The sequence below is a fragment of the Neodiprion fabricii genome, chromosome 4 (genome assembly GCF_021155785.1).
Source record: "Neodiprion fabricii isolate iyNeoFabr1 chromosome 4, iyNeoFabr1.1, whole genome shotgun sequence".
In the NCBI taxonomy this organism is placed as follows: Eukaryota; Metazoa; Arthropoda; class Insecta; order Hymenoptera; family Diprionidae; genus Neodiprion; species Neodiprion fabricii.
The window spans coordinates 3,620,805-3,636,536 of record NC_060242.1 but is presented as its reverse complement, the minus strand read 5'-3'; the positions used below and the strand labels follow the sequence as shown (position 1 = coordinate 3,636,536).

Here is a 15,732-nt window from a genome sequence, read left to right as displayed (position 1 = left end):
GAAAATTATAGCTATGTGAAGTAAAAGTGAAATATACGTTTATATGTGTAGAATAAATTTTCGGACACGTAACAGGAGAAAAAAGAAAAAAGAGAAAAATAATAATAGTGAAAGCGATAGCAATAACAATAATAATAATAATAATAGTAGTAGAAGTAGAAGTAACGATAATAACTGAAATTTTTTTTTTTTTTTTTGCTTCTAAGAAGACAAGAGACCTAAAAACTCATCGATTTATTATTTCCTCGTAATTTTTGTCTATACTATATTTAGACTATATTGTATGTATACGTAAATTTTATGTACATATACATATGTGTATACATGTATACTTCATCTATACATTAAACGTAAAAGCGAGCTTTGAAAACTGTTAATCCAGGATAGAAAAACGTTTGGATCTAGTCACCTGAAATAAAATTCAATTCTCATTGAACCTCACTGCCCTAGGAGCAATTCACTAATATTCGAAATAATGCATTTCTTTGTGATCCTACCTCTTTCTTCTTTTTACCGTTTCCAATCTCTCGCCAAATATAACAGCAAGGCAACATAAATAAAAATTTATGACTACGTAGAGTGGATATGTAATCTCGTGTCTAGTTATAGCTATTCGTTTAGGGTGTTTCGATAAGCAAAAATTAAGTCAATCGCAAACATTTTAGTCATTTCTCAGATGAGAAACTGAACACGTGTGGGCGATAGTACGGGATAATCAACGTTCGTCTCAAATTCATTGTGCCTACCCGATTGGCGTTGCGCACATTTGTCAAGTGTCGTTCAATTTCCTTTTCCTATACCCTTTATCCAAAAGCGCATCTAGTATTCGCATGTCTAGGCAAATTAGCCTTTTTTCACAAGACAAATTTCACGATGAAAGAAAACAAACTTTGCACAATCGCAAGACACGGTATAAAAATAACGACATGTTTGAGAGATAAGATTTCGTGTTTCTTTTTTTTCCAATTGTCTGTTTGTTGGTTTGTTTCTTTTTTAGCGTAAAGATACACGGTTTGCGCTGCGCATAAATAATATACTTAATTAGGATTATTTAAGGTTTGTGAATTATTTACATTTAAATATGAAACGACGTTGCGAGAAATAGACTATTTTTTGCAACAACTCGGAGATACTGAGTTTCCCCTCAGGAACTTAGAATAATGATTATGTTACAATGTACGATGTGATACACGTATGTATAAGATAAATATACAAGATTTCTTGTTGGTTTGTTTGCTTGCTTAATTTTTTCCTTATCACTTATCAATCTTACGATTCGACAAGTGAGTGAATATAATTCTTAAAATCTAAACGTTGACGGAATAAAACTACCGTCGTTAACGTTTCTCATTTTCCCTTAGTACATAGATCTAGTAACGCCGTTTTATTTATTTACTTTTTTTTTTTGCTTTTTCTTCTCTTTGTTTTATATGTAAATCTGAGTGTATGAGATCTTCTTGTGAATAAAATATTGTCCGTAATATTTCATTGCATTTCTACGTAATAGCTTAAAAATTAGGAAGGGGAAAGAAGAAAAAAAAAAAAAAAAAAAAAAACGAAACGAAAATGAGACAGTCTTACCTAGTATAACGAAATGAGAAAAGATTCATGCCGTTTTGTTGTTCTTGGCCATATTGTGGGAAGCCCAGTTCAACGAAGTTTTCCAAGAATTGCACAACGCCTCGTCAAATTTACTACGAAAATGCATCTGTGCTTCGTTCTCTGACATTTCTAAAACCTGGAATAATAAAACGAGATTTACAATCGCTATACATTGAAAGCATTGAAAACCTACCACAAGGTATATCTACGTGTATATATAACTTAGGGTGGCCCTTGTATGGAGTCGAAAATAATACTCCTTAATTTTTACAGATTTTCATATCATTTCCCTAGTCTCCCTGTTTAAGCGGGAAGTTTCAAAACTATTCATAAAATATGCTTTTTCGCTATATTTTTTACTGAATATTATTTCAAGGTTATTCGTGTATATATATATATATGTGTACATATTGGGAATTTTTTATACGTACTAGGGTGTCTCTCAGATAATTAAGATCCTTTTCCGACGAGAGCTCAGGAAGACCGGTAGAGATCATCATAGCAAAGAGTGATAAAATAAGTCCACCGTGTCTCCTTAAAACGAGGAAAGCTTGCTCGCAGTATCTTTGAAATCGTTGAAATTCCACCACCGCCTGACCTTTCTTTTGCTGACCTTTGTTTATAACGTGTACAAAGTCATGCGTCAATACAAAAGGGACCCTCTCCCTTCTGAAGCCAAATTTTTCTTTAAAGTGACCCAATATGTGACCGAAATCAATGTGAAATAACTGCCCCGTCTTTTTCACCATAATGTTGTCCGAATGACGGTCAGCTATACCTAACACATATGTAGCGACACAATATCCCGCACAACTCAGCGTAAACTCTTCAACGGCTTTATTCAACGCAGCTTCGGTTTGGTTGTGATCCTTTAGCCAAGCGAGCAGCGAACCTCTCCTGCATCATTGTCAATAACATACGCAAATCAATTAACCGCGTACCATCACAGCAGGCAATATAGATACTTTCAATGCAACATCAACTTTCAATCAAAGAGGACCTATACTATGACATTGGAAAATTCCCTAGGGACTGTATTACTCATGCGACACTCACGTTTTCACATCATGAAATTAAAGGTACCCTTCTACCATTATTTGCATTGCTGTATCACCTTTTTTTTCCTACTAGAAAAAGCACTCCCTGTTATCAGACTTAAACAGGGATACCGTTTTATGTACAATCGACTGGATATTCTGCTTTGCGGATAAGGTGAGTGGCCGGAAATTAGGTGAATAGATATGAAAACGGTATAAAACATGAGGGTATACCTGAAAGCCGATGTCGCCGAAAACATTCCTTTCTCTTTTTGGATATTGGCTATAGTTTCAGCGTTAAGAACAACTTCGATCATTCCGACTCTGTGCTCCGTAGATATGCAGCCGTAGGGACTCATGCGCAGGTCTAAACCCTCGTTCTTCCAGAGCTTATCCATTATTCGCAGCATTTGAAGCGTCAACATATCTTGTCTAAGATCGTCACCGTGTTTTAGTATCAAGTATATATCGTCTCCGTACGGATCTGCGTTTTCAAAGACCAACCAAAGGGGTCGCATCTTACTGTCCATTACCCTGCATTTCTCCATTCTGTCACGAGTAGGATATCGAATTAATTTCAAATCTTCGTCTGTTGTATAGGTTTAACTTTAACGACACAGGAGTGATTACTCACTTTACATATTTCCATCTGTAACTTGGATCGAGGGGATTTAGTATATTAGAAACCGCTTCTCGGCAGTGAGGCTCTTGGAGAAATTCTTGCAGCGCGGCTTTGCGGTCTTTTCTCTGCCTCACGAGGTCTGAGGTCGTTCTCAATTTGTCTAAACATTCCATTTGCTTGGTAAGGGCACGCATATGTTCCTGACTTCCTCTGCAGTAAGCTTCCAAGATTAACCCAAAACGCACGGACACCGAACCCACCTGCATTTCGGATCTGTAAAAGCGAATCATGCGTGAACTCGATATTTATCAGCAAAATTCAGATAAGTTTTATCGATATTTCGCAAATTCGCTTTCAAGAAAACTCACCTCAAATGCCAGAACAGGTAGTGTCCTATGCGCTGATTATTTAGCGCTCTTCTGAGCAAAAATTCTGTTAGTTCACACGATAGATAATTTTCGTGCTTCAGAGCTTGGACAAGTTGTAATAAATACAGGCTCAAATCTTCGTCGCTAACATCCATCAGGCACCGTACAGCAAAGCTCCGTACAGTCTGATCGGCGTACGCATAGTCCAGTAACTCTAAAGCTTTCTCCACGGGCAGCTTAGGCCACTGCTGAACCAGCGCCGTCACCTCTGCCACCTCCCTGGAATTGTGCAATCGTATTTTCATTAGTTTTCATTGCTAATTGAGCAAAAACTCTCTTCAAGCATACCTGTGATCATTCCACTCGACGCAATGTAACAGCTCTGTTAATAGTGTAGGTATTTTCATTAGGCAGTGATACCGCAGCGCCCACATTGTTTTCCTCTCCTGCTCGTGCAGTTCATGCATCGGATCGCTATCGGCAAGCGTTCTCAACTGTTCCAATTGCTGAAACTTGTTGCTATCTAAATCCTGATAAAGTTCCTCCTCGTCTTCAGTTTCCCGCAAGCTGTTAGCATATTCCACAATTTTCTCCAGGGTTGGATAAAGCACTGAATTTTCATTACCGTAACTGAAAAAAAAACCGAAATGTGATGAGCATATTTATCAAAAATAGAATTAAGCAAAGTATATTATCGCTTCGACGAAGTTCCGTGATTGAATGAAAATTTTAATTGTCAAAAACTTGCTTCGGAAAGGTGAGCATAAGTGCCGCGGCGTGATCTATATGCGGATTGGAAACAACGGTTCCGAGGGGGTGGAGCAGATCTTCGTTCTGCATGTCTTCGGCGTACGTCCACGTGTAGAGTGTCATAGCGCCGGTTTTGAGCTGAGATTTAAAGTCGTATATCGTCGTGTTCGCCCAACACAATGGATTTATATAATATTCTTGTTTAGAGTCCTTGACGAGCCTCCGACTCTTCAGCCCTCGCGCAGTCTTGCTTATCTCGTAAAGAACAAAACAAAGTCTCGACATCCTAGGTATGTCTCTGACTTTGATGTCGAATTTCAGAGTTTCTTCCCATTCACAGCTTCCCTCGTTTCTCACAATATTTTCACCGGTTTTCTGACTTTCACAGAGGGATTTACCGCCGTGAAAAAGACCCGCTTGTACGCCGATCTGTGGAAAATTATGAAATGTCGATATCGCTCATTAGTTGTAGAGAAAAAAAAAACAAACTGTGCATATTAGTCAACGAATACGGAAATTACCTCTACAGTATTGTGTACAGAGTCGCAATTCAGGCGAGATATGCCATTTACGTTGAACATAAACTGATCCTCCAGTTTCCAGGCAGATATATGCTTGCCTTTTTTGCGCAATGTGAGCGTGGAAAAAGACGGCCTGGTACGTTTAAGACTATCAATTTCTGGCAATTCACAAATACTATAGTGATTGATGGACAGATTAATAACGCTCAATGTAACTAGAGTCGGCGTTATATCTCGAGCCAGACAATCCTGAATATAGAAGAATTGTATAAGCGGATGATCTCCGATCAGGTACTCTTCCTGACCGCAAACTTTGAGTATAAAATCCCCAGGCCTTTCGCCCCGCGAATTTAAAATGTTAGCCTTTTTATTCAATATTTGCGTCAGTAGTTGGTGCGGTGTGATGTTGTGCGGTATTTGAAACGTGAATGTAGTCTGAAATAAAACATGGTAATGTAAAAAAATTTATTCAATTTCTTTTCTTCATGCATCTTCAGGTCAATGTCAATTTTACAGAAAGTGTGTTAAGGCTACACTATGCTCTGCTTTAAATAACTAAAGGATCACTTTCATAAAAATCCACTTTTCAATTGTTTTTGTCCATCAATTGCTTGCTAAAAGTAAAACTGTAAGCCCTCGAGTTAATAAATTAAATGGAAAACAAATAGGTTTAATCCAATTTGAGAATTGAACCCAAGTGAACTTCTTTATCGACTGAATCAGAGAGGTAAGAGACGAAAGGCGAGGCTAGCAGCTTGCAGGCTGGTAAACAAACCTCGATTTGAAATTCAATCCAGTGTCAGTTGGGGCTTCAGTGTAATATAAAATTTCTAACAACCGAGGTTTCGGCGAAAGTTAAAAAAACGCAGGTTGAAATTATGAGTTGAAAAATTGTCTCTCTACACTCGTTAATTTTTCATTCCGTAGCTTTATTTTATTATAAGTTTGAAATTCGTAAATCAAGCGATACACCTAACCTAAAAAAATGCTCGACGGCGGGGATGATAGCTCGTTAAAAACGAATCAGAAAAAAACTAACGAAGAATTAAAATACGAGATGAGCGAATTGAATAAGCTGTTAAACGCGGAAACAGAATACAACGAAAAGTACCAACAGGAGATGCACGAGATGCGACAAAAGTTGGGAGCCGCTCTCGCCATGCAAAAAGATCTTTTCGAAAGCAACGAATTATTGGAGGAAAATCTCACCCGGCACAAGTTGGATGCGGAAATGAAGACAAATCAACTTTTAGAAAAGTAAGAACATATGAATTTAAGACCTGATTCTCGTTTGTCAATAGGAAAGAAAGAAAGCACATATGCAAGAAGAATTGAATAATGTTTTCCGTTCTATTTTTATTTTCCTTTTTGTTCTTTTTTTTTTTTTTCTTGTTGCTCAAAACGCTCAATGATTATTCCAGATTTGCTAACGAGAAAAAGGATTACCAAGAACAACTCTCAGAGCTTGAGGCAAGCCTGGCTGGTGAAAAAAAAAAGAATCAAGAGTTGAAAGAAAGAATTGCCGCTAAGGAAAAACTACTCTTCGTTACTGCACGATCCGAAAGTTTAGACAAAGGTGAGGAATTACTAACAACGAAGCAAACGATCGCTAGTCTCAACGAGGAATTAGATAAGAAAGAAAAAGTTCAGGAAGAGTTGTTATTTATACAACAGCAGCTTGAGGAAACTATCGTGAAACTTAAAAAAGACTACAATGAAGTTGCGGAAATATTGGAGGTACCTGCGGTTAAAAAAAAGTATTTCATACTTTTAGTCAAATTATCATAACATGATTTAGTATGATTAAAATATTTCAGACATTGCGCTAAATTTTTTTTTCAACGTGACGGGTCTCTAATATCGATTTGATTCTACTGCCTGTTTTGCATTGAATCTTGTACTATCAACATTTTCACCCTGTAATGCAATCCCGATTTTTTTCTACAGTTGAAAAAAGCAGATATAAAATCACTGAATGAGATTTTGGAAACTACCAAGGATGAACTTGTTATATGTCGGTCTGAGTTGGAGTCATTGAAAGCTGTTCCCGCGAGTGATTCTGTCAAGGGTATTTTTTTTTTATCCTCTGTACTAAGATTTGTGCAGATTTCTCAACTCTTGATATAACTCTTTCGTTTGTTTACATCTGATTTCTTTTTATAGGGAATTCGCTGTTTGCCGAAGTAGAAGATAATCGGAGAGAATTGATAAAAGACTTGACATCAATGAAGGAAAAATACATGGAAATGAAAGAAACTTACAGAGCAAAGGAGAATGAAATTAGTGCACTCAAAGCTGAGAGAGCGACGTTACTTAAAAGATGGAAAGATGACGATGCAGAGATGATAAATCATAACGCTAGTTTGATAGAAACGTACAAAGCGCGTATTTTGGAGTTGGAGAATAAGTTGAAAGACGAAGCAAAAAAATTGAAAGTTACAGACGGCAACAAAGAGCCGGTTAACAATAATTTCAGGTGAACGACCATTCGCATTTTATCTGTGATACTAAATACTGCAATTATTGTTTGCCTAATGTATTTGAATATTTCTTTATAGCTACCTACAATCTCTGTTGGCAACAAAGAAGAAAGAGATTGAAGATCTGCAAAGTCACCTGGATGAAAGTTCAACGCAGAAGATTATACAAGAAGAAATTAAATGCCATCTTTCAAAGCAGCTCATACAGTGGAGACGCAAAGCCATGTCGTTTCAGGTGATCATTCATTTATTTATTTATTTATTTATTTTATAAAACTTCAGGAGCATATGATTATAGCTCGAAATTAACAGCGATTGAATTTTTCACAGGCACAGGCATTGACTGCGCAAAATCAAATCAAATGTGAGGACTGTTTGAGACTGAACTTAAAAGATTTTGGGGATGCTAATATCTGTGGAGGAATTGAGCATCTAGATGGAGAATCGATGGAAAATATCGCGTCTAATTTAGGCGAGGCGTGTCACGTCGATGATACTTTGGAAAAACTACTCCAAGTTCCGAGACTTTCGACGGATGAATGGAAAAGTTCAACAGCTTCTGTGAGCGGGCTCAATAATGATTTGGAAATATTGCAAGAGTTTAATACACTCGGGGAATCCAAGGAAGCAATTCGTTCAAGAAAAAGTATTGAAACCTGTCGGGTATCACTGTCTCCAAAAAAAAGCATTGGTTCACAAGAGTCGAATAAAGAGAACACCGCCGATACTTCAAACGCGATTGACGTAACTCTAAAATCAGCACTTGTCAAACCGTTAAAGAGAACTACGTGTCCCAAGAATCAAGAGAAGACGACAAAGAGTTTGAGATTTACATCCGATACAGTCGATGTGCAAAAGCCTAAACTAATCAGGCAAAAAGTCGAGAAGAAATGTCCAGTTGTTTTTATCAGTACTCAACCAAAAAAATGATTTCTTACCTAATTTTGAGAGAATGATTTTTATACACTATTATTCAAATAAAATAAATATCATGTAATTATAAACCCTTACCTCTGTGTTCTCAAACTTAGTGACCAGCACAATATTACCATCCTTGAGTCGAGATTCAATATTCTTAGGTATAATATGCAGAGGTGCTAATCGCGGAGGAAATTGATAGCAGACTTTTTCCTCCCAAGATTTCTTCTGTCTACTTTGAACTATTTCGTCTCCCAGGAGTCTCATTTTCCATCGAAAGTCATTCACCTCTGAATTTTTTAGCGCGACAAATTCGTGCAGCCCTTGAATAAAAAAATCACAAGTTAGGAGCAATTTAAAAATTTCCAACACAGACGCTGATCTTGTATCTCATGATAATTATTCCCTTTTCCTACTAAAACGTTTAGCATCTTTCCTCGGTACTTGACCAAGAATAGAAAAACAGATATTGTTTATGTAGTTAAGAGCCGTTTTGCTTCTAAATTGTTTGAATTAATTTATCCTGCATGACAGATGTTTAATCAGTACAATTCATTGAATCTTCGTACGGAGTTTCGTCATGTATTTATTTACGCAAACTCATGCAAAGTACAGAAAGAAAAGTCTTGTCTCTCCGATTGGAAAAATTGAAACGAAAATTGTGGAAAATGTAATTCGATCTGAACTCTGGCGTGTAGATTTGTCAATGATTCAGTTAATACCATTAGATGAAAACAATGAGAAACGTAGGATGTAAAATGTGAGTTTAAGTAGCGACATTTATATCCACGGATGATTGAATTAGTATTTACCTTTGCCGATGAGGTGACTTATTTGATTATCTAATATTTTGTCCCCTTTCTCTCCCTCGCGTTCGATAACCTTAAATACCGCGCAGAAAGGTTTGATATCACAGAGTCGTCTGTTTTCATCGCGCAATTCCTCAGCCTCGGCCATAGAATTGATGCACGAGAATACATAGGAATTGGCATCGCGCAGTGTTCCATGTAGCGGGTACTTGCTCGCCTCGTCCCAGAGATCCTGGATAAATAAATATTGAAAGAACAAGAAGACGAATGTAAGAAAGTAAATCGACGAGCCCGAACAACCGGGGTTTACAAACCTCCTTGATCTCCGCGAGGGTGGCATTCCGATTCGTCTCGAGGGGTATGACGACCCCATTTGGCATCAAGCACGTGAGCTCGACAACCTCGGTAGGTGGCTTGAACCAGTAGTTGTAGGTGTAAACGCTGGGTACCTGAACCATGGTGTTTCCGTGGGTGCGAGATCGGGGCCTGAAACCGAGGATAATAAGGTATTCGAGGTCTCTGGGGGGTCTTAATCACATCTCGCGATTTAGAGCCGACACGTTAGGGCCGTGACACAGTTCCATCCTTTCCATTGTAGTATCGTGAAAGCAGGACGACCGACGACGAACAACAAGCGGCTAGTGTCACTGCTACATTTTTCCTTTCCACGGTTCTCGGTAACACCGGGATAATAAATAATTCTCGACGGCCTTCGATCCCCCCTTCGTGTCTCGTCTCCCTGTCTGAGGATCGGTCGGAGATTTCGGAGCTGAGGGATCCCGACGGCAAAAAGAAATCGCTCGAGACAACAACGGACCAGAAATGCAAATAACTATCACTGCACGCAATAACAACACTATCGGCCATTATTCATTTTGCTCTCTCTCTCTCTCTATCTCACTCTCTCGCTCGAGACTCTTGCGCCTACTCTCTCGACTGACGGACTATACGGGGGTAACTTCACACGGTTACCACTTTACCAGTTGCGTCTGGGTTGTTCGTTCCATGTTCGTGACTGACGCAGAGCCATGCTGCATGTTCAACATTTTCTCCACGGTTTCAGGCTTATTTCTCGCAGTTATCGACTCGCCCCGAGAGAGCCTCGAGCGATCCAATCTATTATCCTTGTGAACTTTAATCTATCGCGTCATCGTCTCGTCAATCTATTCGAAAATAAAACATCGGAATGTAACGTCGCGGATGAAAAGTTGCGTGACAAATTATTATCTATGACTGCATCAATATATCACAGAGTAGCAGGCACGCGTGTGGGTATACAACATGTATTCATACTACTCCGTGAATACATGTTGCACACATTCACGTAAACGCATGTCTATTCATCCCCACCTTAGGCAACTTCAGACGAGTCTTTTCACTCCTGTGTTGTTGGTAACATCGGCTGCTAGGTGTACGAGTAACCGGCGCAGTTCACGCTGGTAACAAGTAACAAACGAACAACGCCGAATGTGTTTTCCGAGCCGCGACGCCCCGTTGCAACGTCATGTGATATCCTAACCAACATTCCGCAACAGCAGCAGCAGCGGCGTGATCACCGTTAATCTATCCGCGTTACACCCTGCCTGAACACCTACCAGCGGCGATTGATCCTGGAAAATGCGATAACATGTCGGGCGTATTCGAACACTCAATAAAAGTACCGAGGCTTTACAAAACCGTTGCTAAAATTGTACAAACTGTTAGGGAAGACGGTGCCAGCCTCAAACAGTTAGTTTATCTCAAACAGCATCCCGTAAGTACTTAATTACTGCTGGGGTCGCCTCGTGTTTTTCAAATATGAACGAATACATGCATTTGTTTTGTCCGCTCTTCTTTTTTTTTTCGTTCTATCTCTCCTTCCTTTCTTTGTCGCGCCCGACGATAACTACGTTAACGAACATTAACAGTTTGTCAGAATTTCTACCAATTAATGCCCATTTTTAAAAGAATGGGCGTACGATACGAAAAATTACATTAACAAGTGGGTGATAAATTAAAAAAAAAAAAACAGTAAAAATAAAGAAAAAATTATTTCAATACTGAAATTCCAGTTGACAACTTCAGAGAAGTCATATTTTATCAATTTATATGGATTGCGCTTATTGTCGGTTTCTTTTCTTATTGCTACAATGATTTTTTTGTACAGATTTTCCTTTCTCAGAGATTAAAAGCTGAACAATTTTTACTCATTAAATACCAGTATTTTAACAATTATGCATTCTTTGCATCGGAGAAATCAGAGAACCGAGTGATGGTTTTAAAACATCAGTAACCATGATTTTTCCAGTAAAATTATTTGTCTCGCTTAATTTTGCATACATTAAACGAAATTTCTTTAATCGAATGAAGTTTATTTCACGTCGGATTATGTTACATATGAATTTTTGATCCGACTTTTTCCTTGCGGTCAAGAAACACTTCTGACCAGACCGTACGTCTGATAAATACTACGGAAGTAATTTTATTTTTTTTCACAAACCTTGGTAACGAATCGCTGAAACCAGATGCAAGAATAATTTTTCCTCAAAGAAAAGCATTTTATTTAGTTATTCATGCTCGACCAACGCAATTATAACGCTTTTTCCTCATTCCTTATCTTTGCTAACATCCTGATCATACGGTCTAAATGGGACATTGGTATGACACACAGAATATTAAGGCGTTGTATGCTCTCGCGCTCACGAGTCTCCAGCACGCTTCTCAACTGGATCAGCTTATTCGTCGAACAAAGATACTGGTAAACGAGCCCCGACTTGACCCATGGCTAGCCAGAGTTTTGATCACTGAATTATTGTGGGGAAAAAAGCACTTGAGCTCAGAATGCAAGCCAGTGTTAACGGTTCTTGCCTATGAGAAATCATTGAAGGATGAGCTAAAGAATACAGAGTCATTTGTAAACCCTGAGAATAAGCTAAAAGGTAAACAGAATTTTCAATCTCTAATTGTTAACCGGTTGCATGTTGTTTTTGCAGAACATTTGCCGCATTGAGAGTGGCTGCGTGAAGAGACAGAGACTTAGCACCTTTTCCCGGTAACGAAACGGTTTAAAATCCAACGTGCAGCGCTGCCGGTTTCATGGTTCTAATCATCCGTAACAACAGAATACAATCGAGAAGACATTCTAAGATAAAGCAGTTCTGGTCCTGCTTCGTTAATGATTATAATAGGCAAAACTCTAATAGCTTTGAAGTTGTGCAAAAGTCATCGGACGTCGGCGATAATATGTACGAAGAGAGGAGAGAGAATGTGCGTCAACTCAGAGTCCTGGGATTGTTGTTCCTCTACAGCACCGCCATGTTCACTTTGCCGTTTGCCGCATTTTTTGGATCTCGGCATATCCTGAACACCGAATTTCACACCGACAAATTCACTACCAATTGCATATCTGCCTTAGCCGCTGTAGTTACAGTTAATTTAATCATAGCCAGTTACGCATATCGGGCACTTTTCGAACCTGAGCCTGCGACGGGAGAAACCATTTCTGATAGTCGAAGCGAAGTCGACGATCGACCTATGTCCAAATCTGACCTCAATTTGAAAGAAGACTGAAGGATTTTGTAATACTGATGATATTATTACACAATATCTTTCTTATTTTCCTATTCTTAGCATTCTTAGGGTTTTTTTTTTTTTTTTTTATTGTTTTTCCTATCTCAACGATAATTGTTTTCCCAATCCGGATTATCCTTTATAATTCTAAACCCATTGACCCACTGCTATAAATAGTATCTGATCTATTCACATACCTCTTTACATTTTTAAATTTAGAGCAATGAGTTCTAGCCAATGTACAGAATATATTCAGGTCCAACTGTATTTTTGTCAAAATAAACAGTGTCTAATATAAGTGAGAATGACCCGTGAATTTCATTTCAACAATCTTCTATCCGGGCACAATCACGTTTGAACTGTAAGACTCTTTATGTAAGATGATTAATCATTCAGATTTCTGTGAACATGATTGTGCCCAAAATTTTCCTCCCACGCATTGTTCATTGTCCAGAAATCGATGAATAAAATTGAAACGATTACAAAAGGCAAAAAATCTACCATTCACCCGAATCTCACATTCCAATGCAATTTGTGTCAGTCGCTGATAATTTTGAGAATGAAAAGGAAACGATTGCTCAATACGAATGCAGTTAATCGGAGCATTGAGTACTGAATTTTGATTTTCAGTTGAAAAGCCAAGATATGTCAGAGTCAATACATTGTCGATGTCCGTGGAGGAGGCGATCGAGTCTTTCAAAGAAGAAGGATGGCGTCAATTGCACAGGAGCAAAGATTATGTTGAGTTTATCGAGGCTGTGTCAAAGCTGAGCGGTGCGGCTTTCATCCAAGACATACACGTCCCGGAATTAATGATATTTCCGGCAAAAACGCAATTCTACAACCACGCCGGCTACATTAGCGGGTCAATAATCTTACAGGACAAGGTGAGAAAATTTTGACAATTGCAAAGTCTCTGTAACCGAGTATAGATTATTTTCATCTTTACAGGCAAGCTGCTTGCCAGCCTATCTACTCGATGCTCGGCCAGGATCTACTGTACTTGACATGTGCGCTGCGCCAGGAATGAAGACAACGCATTTAGCTGCGATGCTCAATAATAAAGGGTACACTCCAGCTAGATAATGCTTCAAATTTGTTTCACCAAAGTTTTCGAGCAAGTTGCTTCTCTCTAACTACAGGATCCTCTAATTCCAGAAAGATCTACGCGGTGGAAATCGACAAACGAAGGTATCAGACGCTCTGTGAAATAGTCGCATCGACAAACTCTCATTGCGTAGAAACCATCAATGCCGATATAATGACGCTGGACGCCCGACAATGCCACGATGTTGAATATATTTTGGTAGATCCAAGCTGTTCTGGTTCAGGTAACTTGCGTTTTGGACTTGTTATTGAACCGATTACAATCAGAAATTTGTTAATTTTCCAACGACACGCAACAGCTTGAATGAAACGTTACCCTTGTTCATTTTTCTAGGAATGCTCGACAGGCTGGACATCGATTCCAATACCGAAAAATGCGCACCCGGAAGATTAAAGAATCTACAGTCGTTTCAGGTGATAATACTTCGTCATGCTCTCCTAAATTTTCCCAAGGCAAAGCGGATTGTTTATTCAACTTGTTCTCTCTATCCCGAAGAGAATGAACAGGTCATCGACGACGTTATATCCCAGGTTGGCGATGCGTACAAACTAGTATCAGCGAAAACACTTATGAATGAGAACTGGCTGAATTACAGTTCGACAGATTATAATTGTAAGGATAATTGCTTGTATGCTAGACCCGAGACTGACTTGAGTAACGGTTTCTTCGTGGCTGTTTTTGAGAGGAATTTTGACGCTCCGTTACCAGATATTAAACGCAAAAAGCATAAACTTGGAGCTGATACAATCAAAGGACAAAACGGTGTGGAGTCAAGTGAAATTCAATCTAACAAGAAAGATAAGAAAAAGAAGCAGAAGCACTCCAATGAACATGCGTCGAGTAATGAAAACGGTGGCGCAACTGTTACGCTGGGAAGTGAGGAAATCACTGCCGATTACGGAACAGTAATTCAAGGAGGAACAGACGTAGTACGAAAGAAGAAAAAGAAGCGAGCGAAGGACTTTGACGTAGCAGAGAACGCAGGTGCAGAAAAAAATTCTCAGAATGATTGCGACAAAGTTAACAAAACTGAAGAAAAGATATCAAAACGCAAACACAAACACAGCGGTAGCGTGGAAACAATTGCAGAAAATTGCGACGAGTTGTCGACGAAGAAAAAGAAATGTAAGAAATCGCGAACGGAAGACAAAGAAATTGACTCGGATGCACTTCGAGGAGATGAAGAAAGCGTTAAAAAGAAGGCAAAAAAATCAAAGAAACAACGCGATCGTGTAGAAACTGAAGACGATGCGGAAAATGAATCGAAACACAAGGTATCCAACGATCAAGTTGACAAAACTGCCGACAGCGCAGACTCGGCGTCTCGCAAAAAACGTAAAAAGAGGAAAGTTTGAATTGTTGCAGAAATACTGTACCTAAATATTTCTCTAACAATGACACAGCCTGCAATTTCCTTACTATATCTTTCTCGGTAAAAACATTTTGGCAATGGAATGGAAAAAAAATTGAGGAACTCATGAAAACAAATAAAACAAAAAAAAACAATAACAAGAAAATCTCTGGTCACAGTTTTTGCGCAAATGAAGATGAACAAGAATTAAACACTATGTAATAGAACACAGTAGAAATGATTTTGAGCAAATCGAACGAACCGAGCCAAGGTTTTTGGCACTTTGAGAAAAGGTTTCACAATTAGAACGTTCAAAATCCTTAAACTCGGATTAAAACGGGTGGTTTTGATCCTACTCTGCTATTATCGGATTCATTTTGTTCGCTAGAAAGATCTCCAGAGTTCGTCTATCACAATATCTAAAGCATCGCAGTATAACAGTTGTAAAATTACCTTGGCGGCGCGTACATCTCGCTAATATCGAACAGCTTCCACATGGAACTGCGTGTAAAATTGTACGACAAATCGTCGCGGCTTCTCGACTTGTTTAAAATCGTACAGCGATCCATTGAGAAAATGGCGTAGGACAACCGATCACCACATTAAGCAAAGTTCGA

General features: G+C 38.7%; 3 protein-coding genes across 3 annotated transcripts; 2 read left to right on the top strand and 1 right to left on the bottom strand.

Moving 5' to 3' along the window:
* Positions 1-1,232: 1,232 nt before the first annotated feature.
* On the bottom strand, positions 1,233-9,991 carry LOC124179403 (phosphatidylinositol 4,5-bisphosphate 3-kinase catalytic subunit delta isoform). The gene is made up of 11 exons (XM_046563719.1): positions 9,422-9,991; positions 9,111-9,339; positions 8,392-8,621; positions 4,901-5,335; positions 4,378-4,808; positions 3,978-4,259; positions 3,630-3,908; positions 3,274-3,534; positions 2,874-3,188; positions 2,034-2,499; positions 1,233-1,738 (listed from the first exon to the last, which is right to left on the bottom strand). Exons 1-11 carry the CDS (start codon positions 9,563-9,565, stop codon positions 1,607-1,609), a joined length of 3,204 nt encoding a protein of 1,067 aa, XP_046419675.1. The 5' UTR covers positions 9,566-9,991; the 3' UTR covers positions 1,233-1,606.
* On the top strand, positions 5,661-8,363 carry LOC124179406 (protein Spindly-like). Its single transcript, XM_046563723.1, has 6 exons — positions 5,661-6,157; positions 6,322-6,637; positions 6,848-6,968; positions 7,064-7,376; positions 7,459-7,615; positions 7,711-8,363. The coding sequence occupies exons 1-6, from the start codon at positions 5,886-5,888 to the stop codon at positions 8,308-8,310; spliced, it is 1,779 nt and encodes a 592-aa protein (XP_046419679.1). The 5' UTR covers positions 5,661-5,885; the 3' UTR covers positions 8,311-8,363.
* A 119-nt stretch (positions 9,992-10,110) lies between the features above and the next one.
* On the top strand, positions 10,111-15,332 carry LOC124179405 (28S rRNA (cytosine-C(5))-methyltransferase). Its single transcript, XM_046563722.1, has 7 exons — positions 10,111-10,375; positions 10,463-10,860; positions 11,758-12,025; positions 13,287-13,543; positions 13,608-13,723; positions 13,815-13,987; positions 14,098-15,332. Exons 2-7 carry the CDS (start codon positions 10,735-10,737, stop codon positions 15,117-15,119), a joined length of 1,962 nt encoding a protein of 653 aa, XP_046419678.1. The 5' UTR covers positions 10,111-10,375; positions 10,463-10,734; the 3' UTR covers positions 15,120-15,332.
* Positions 15,333-15,732: the final 400 nt, after the last annotated feature.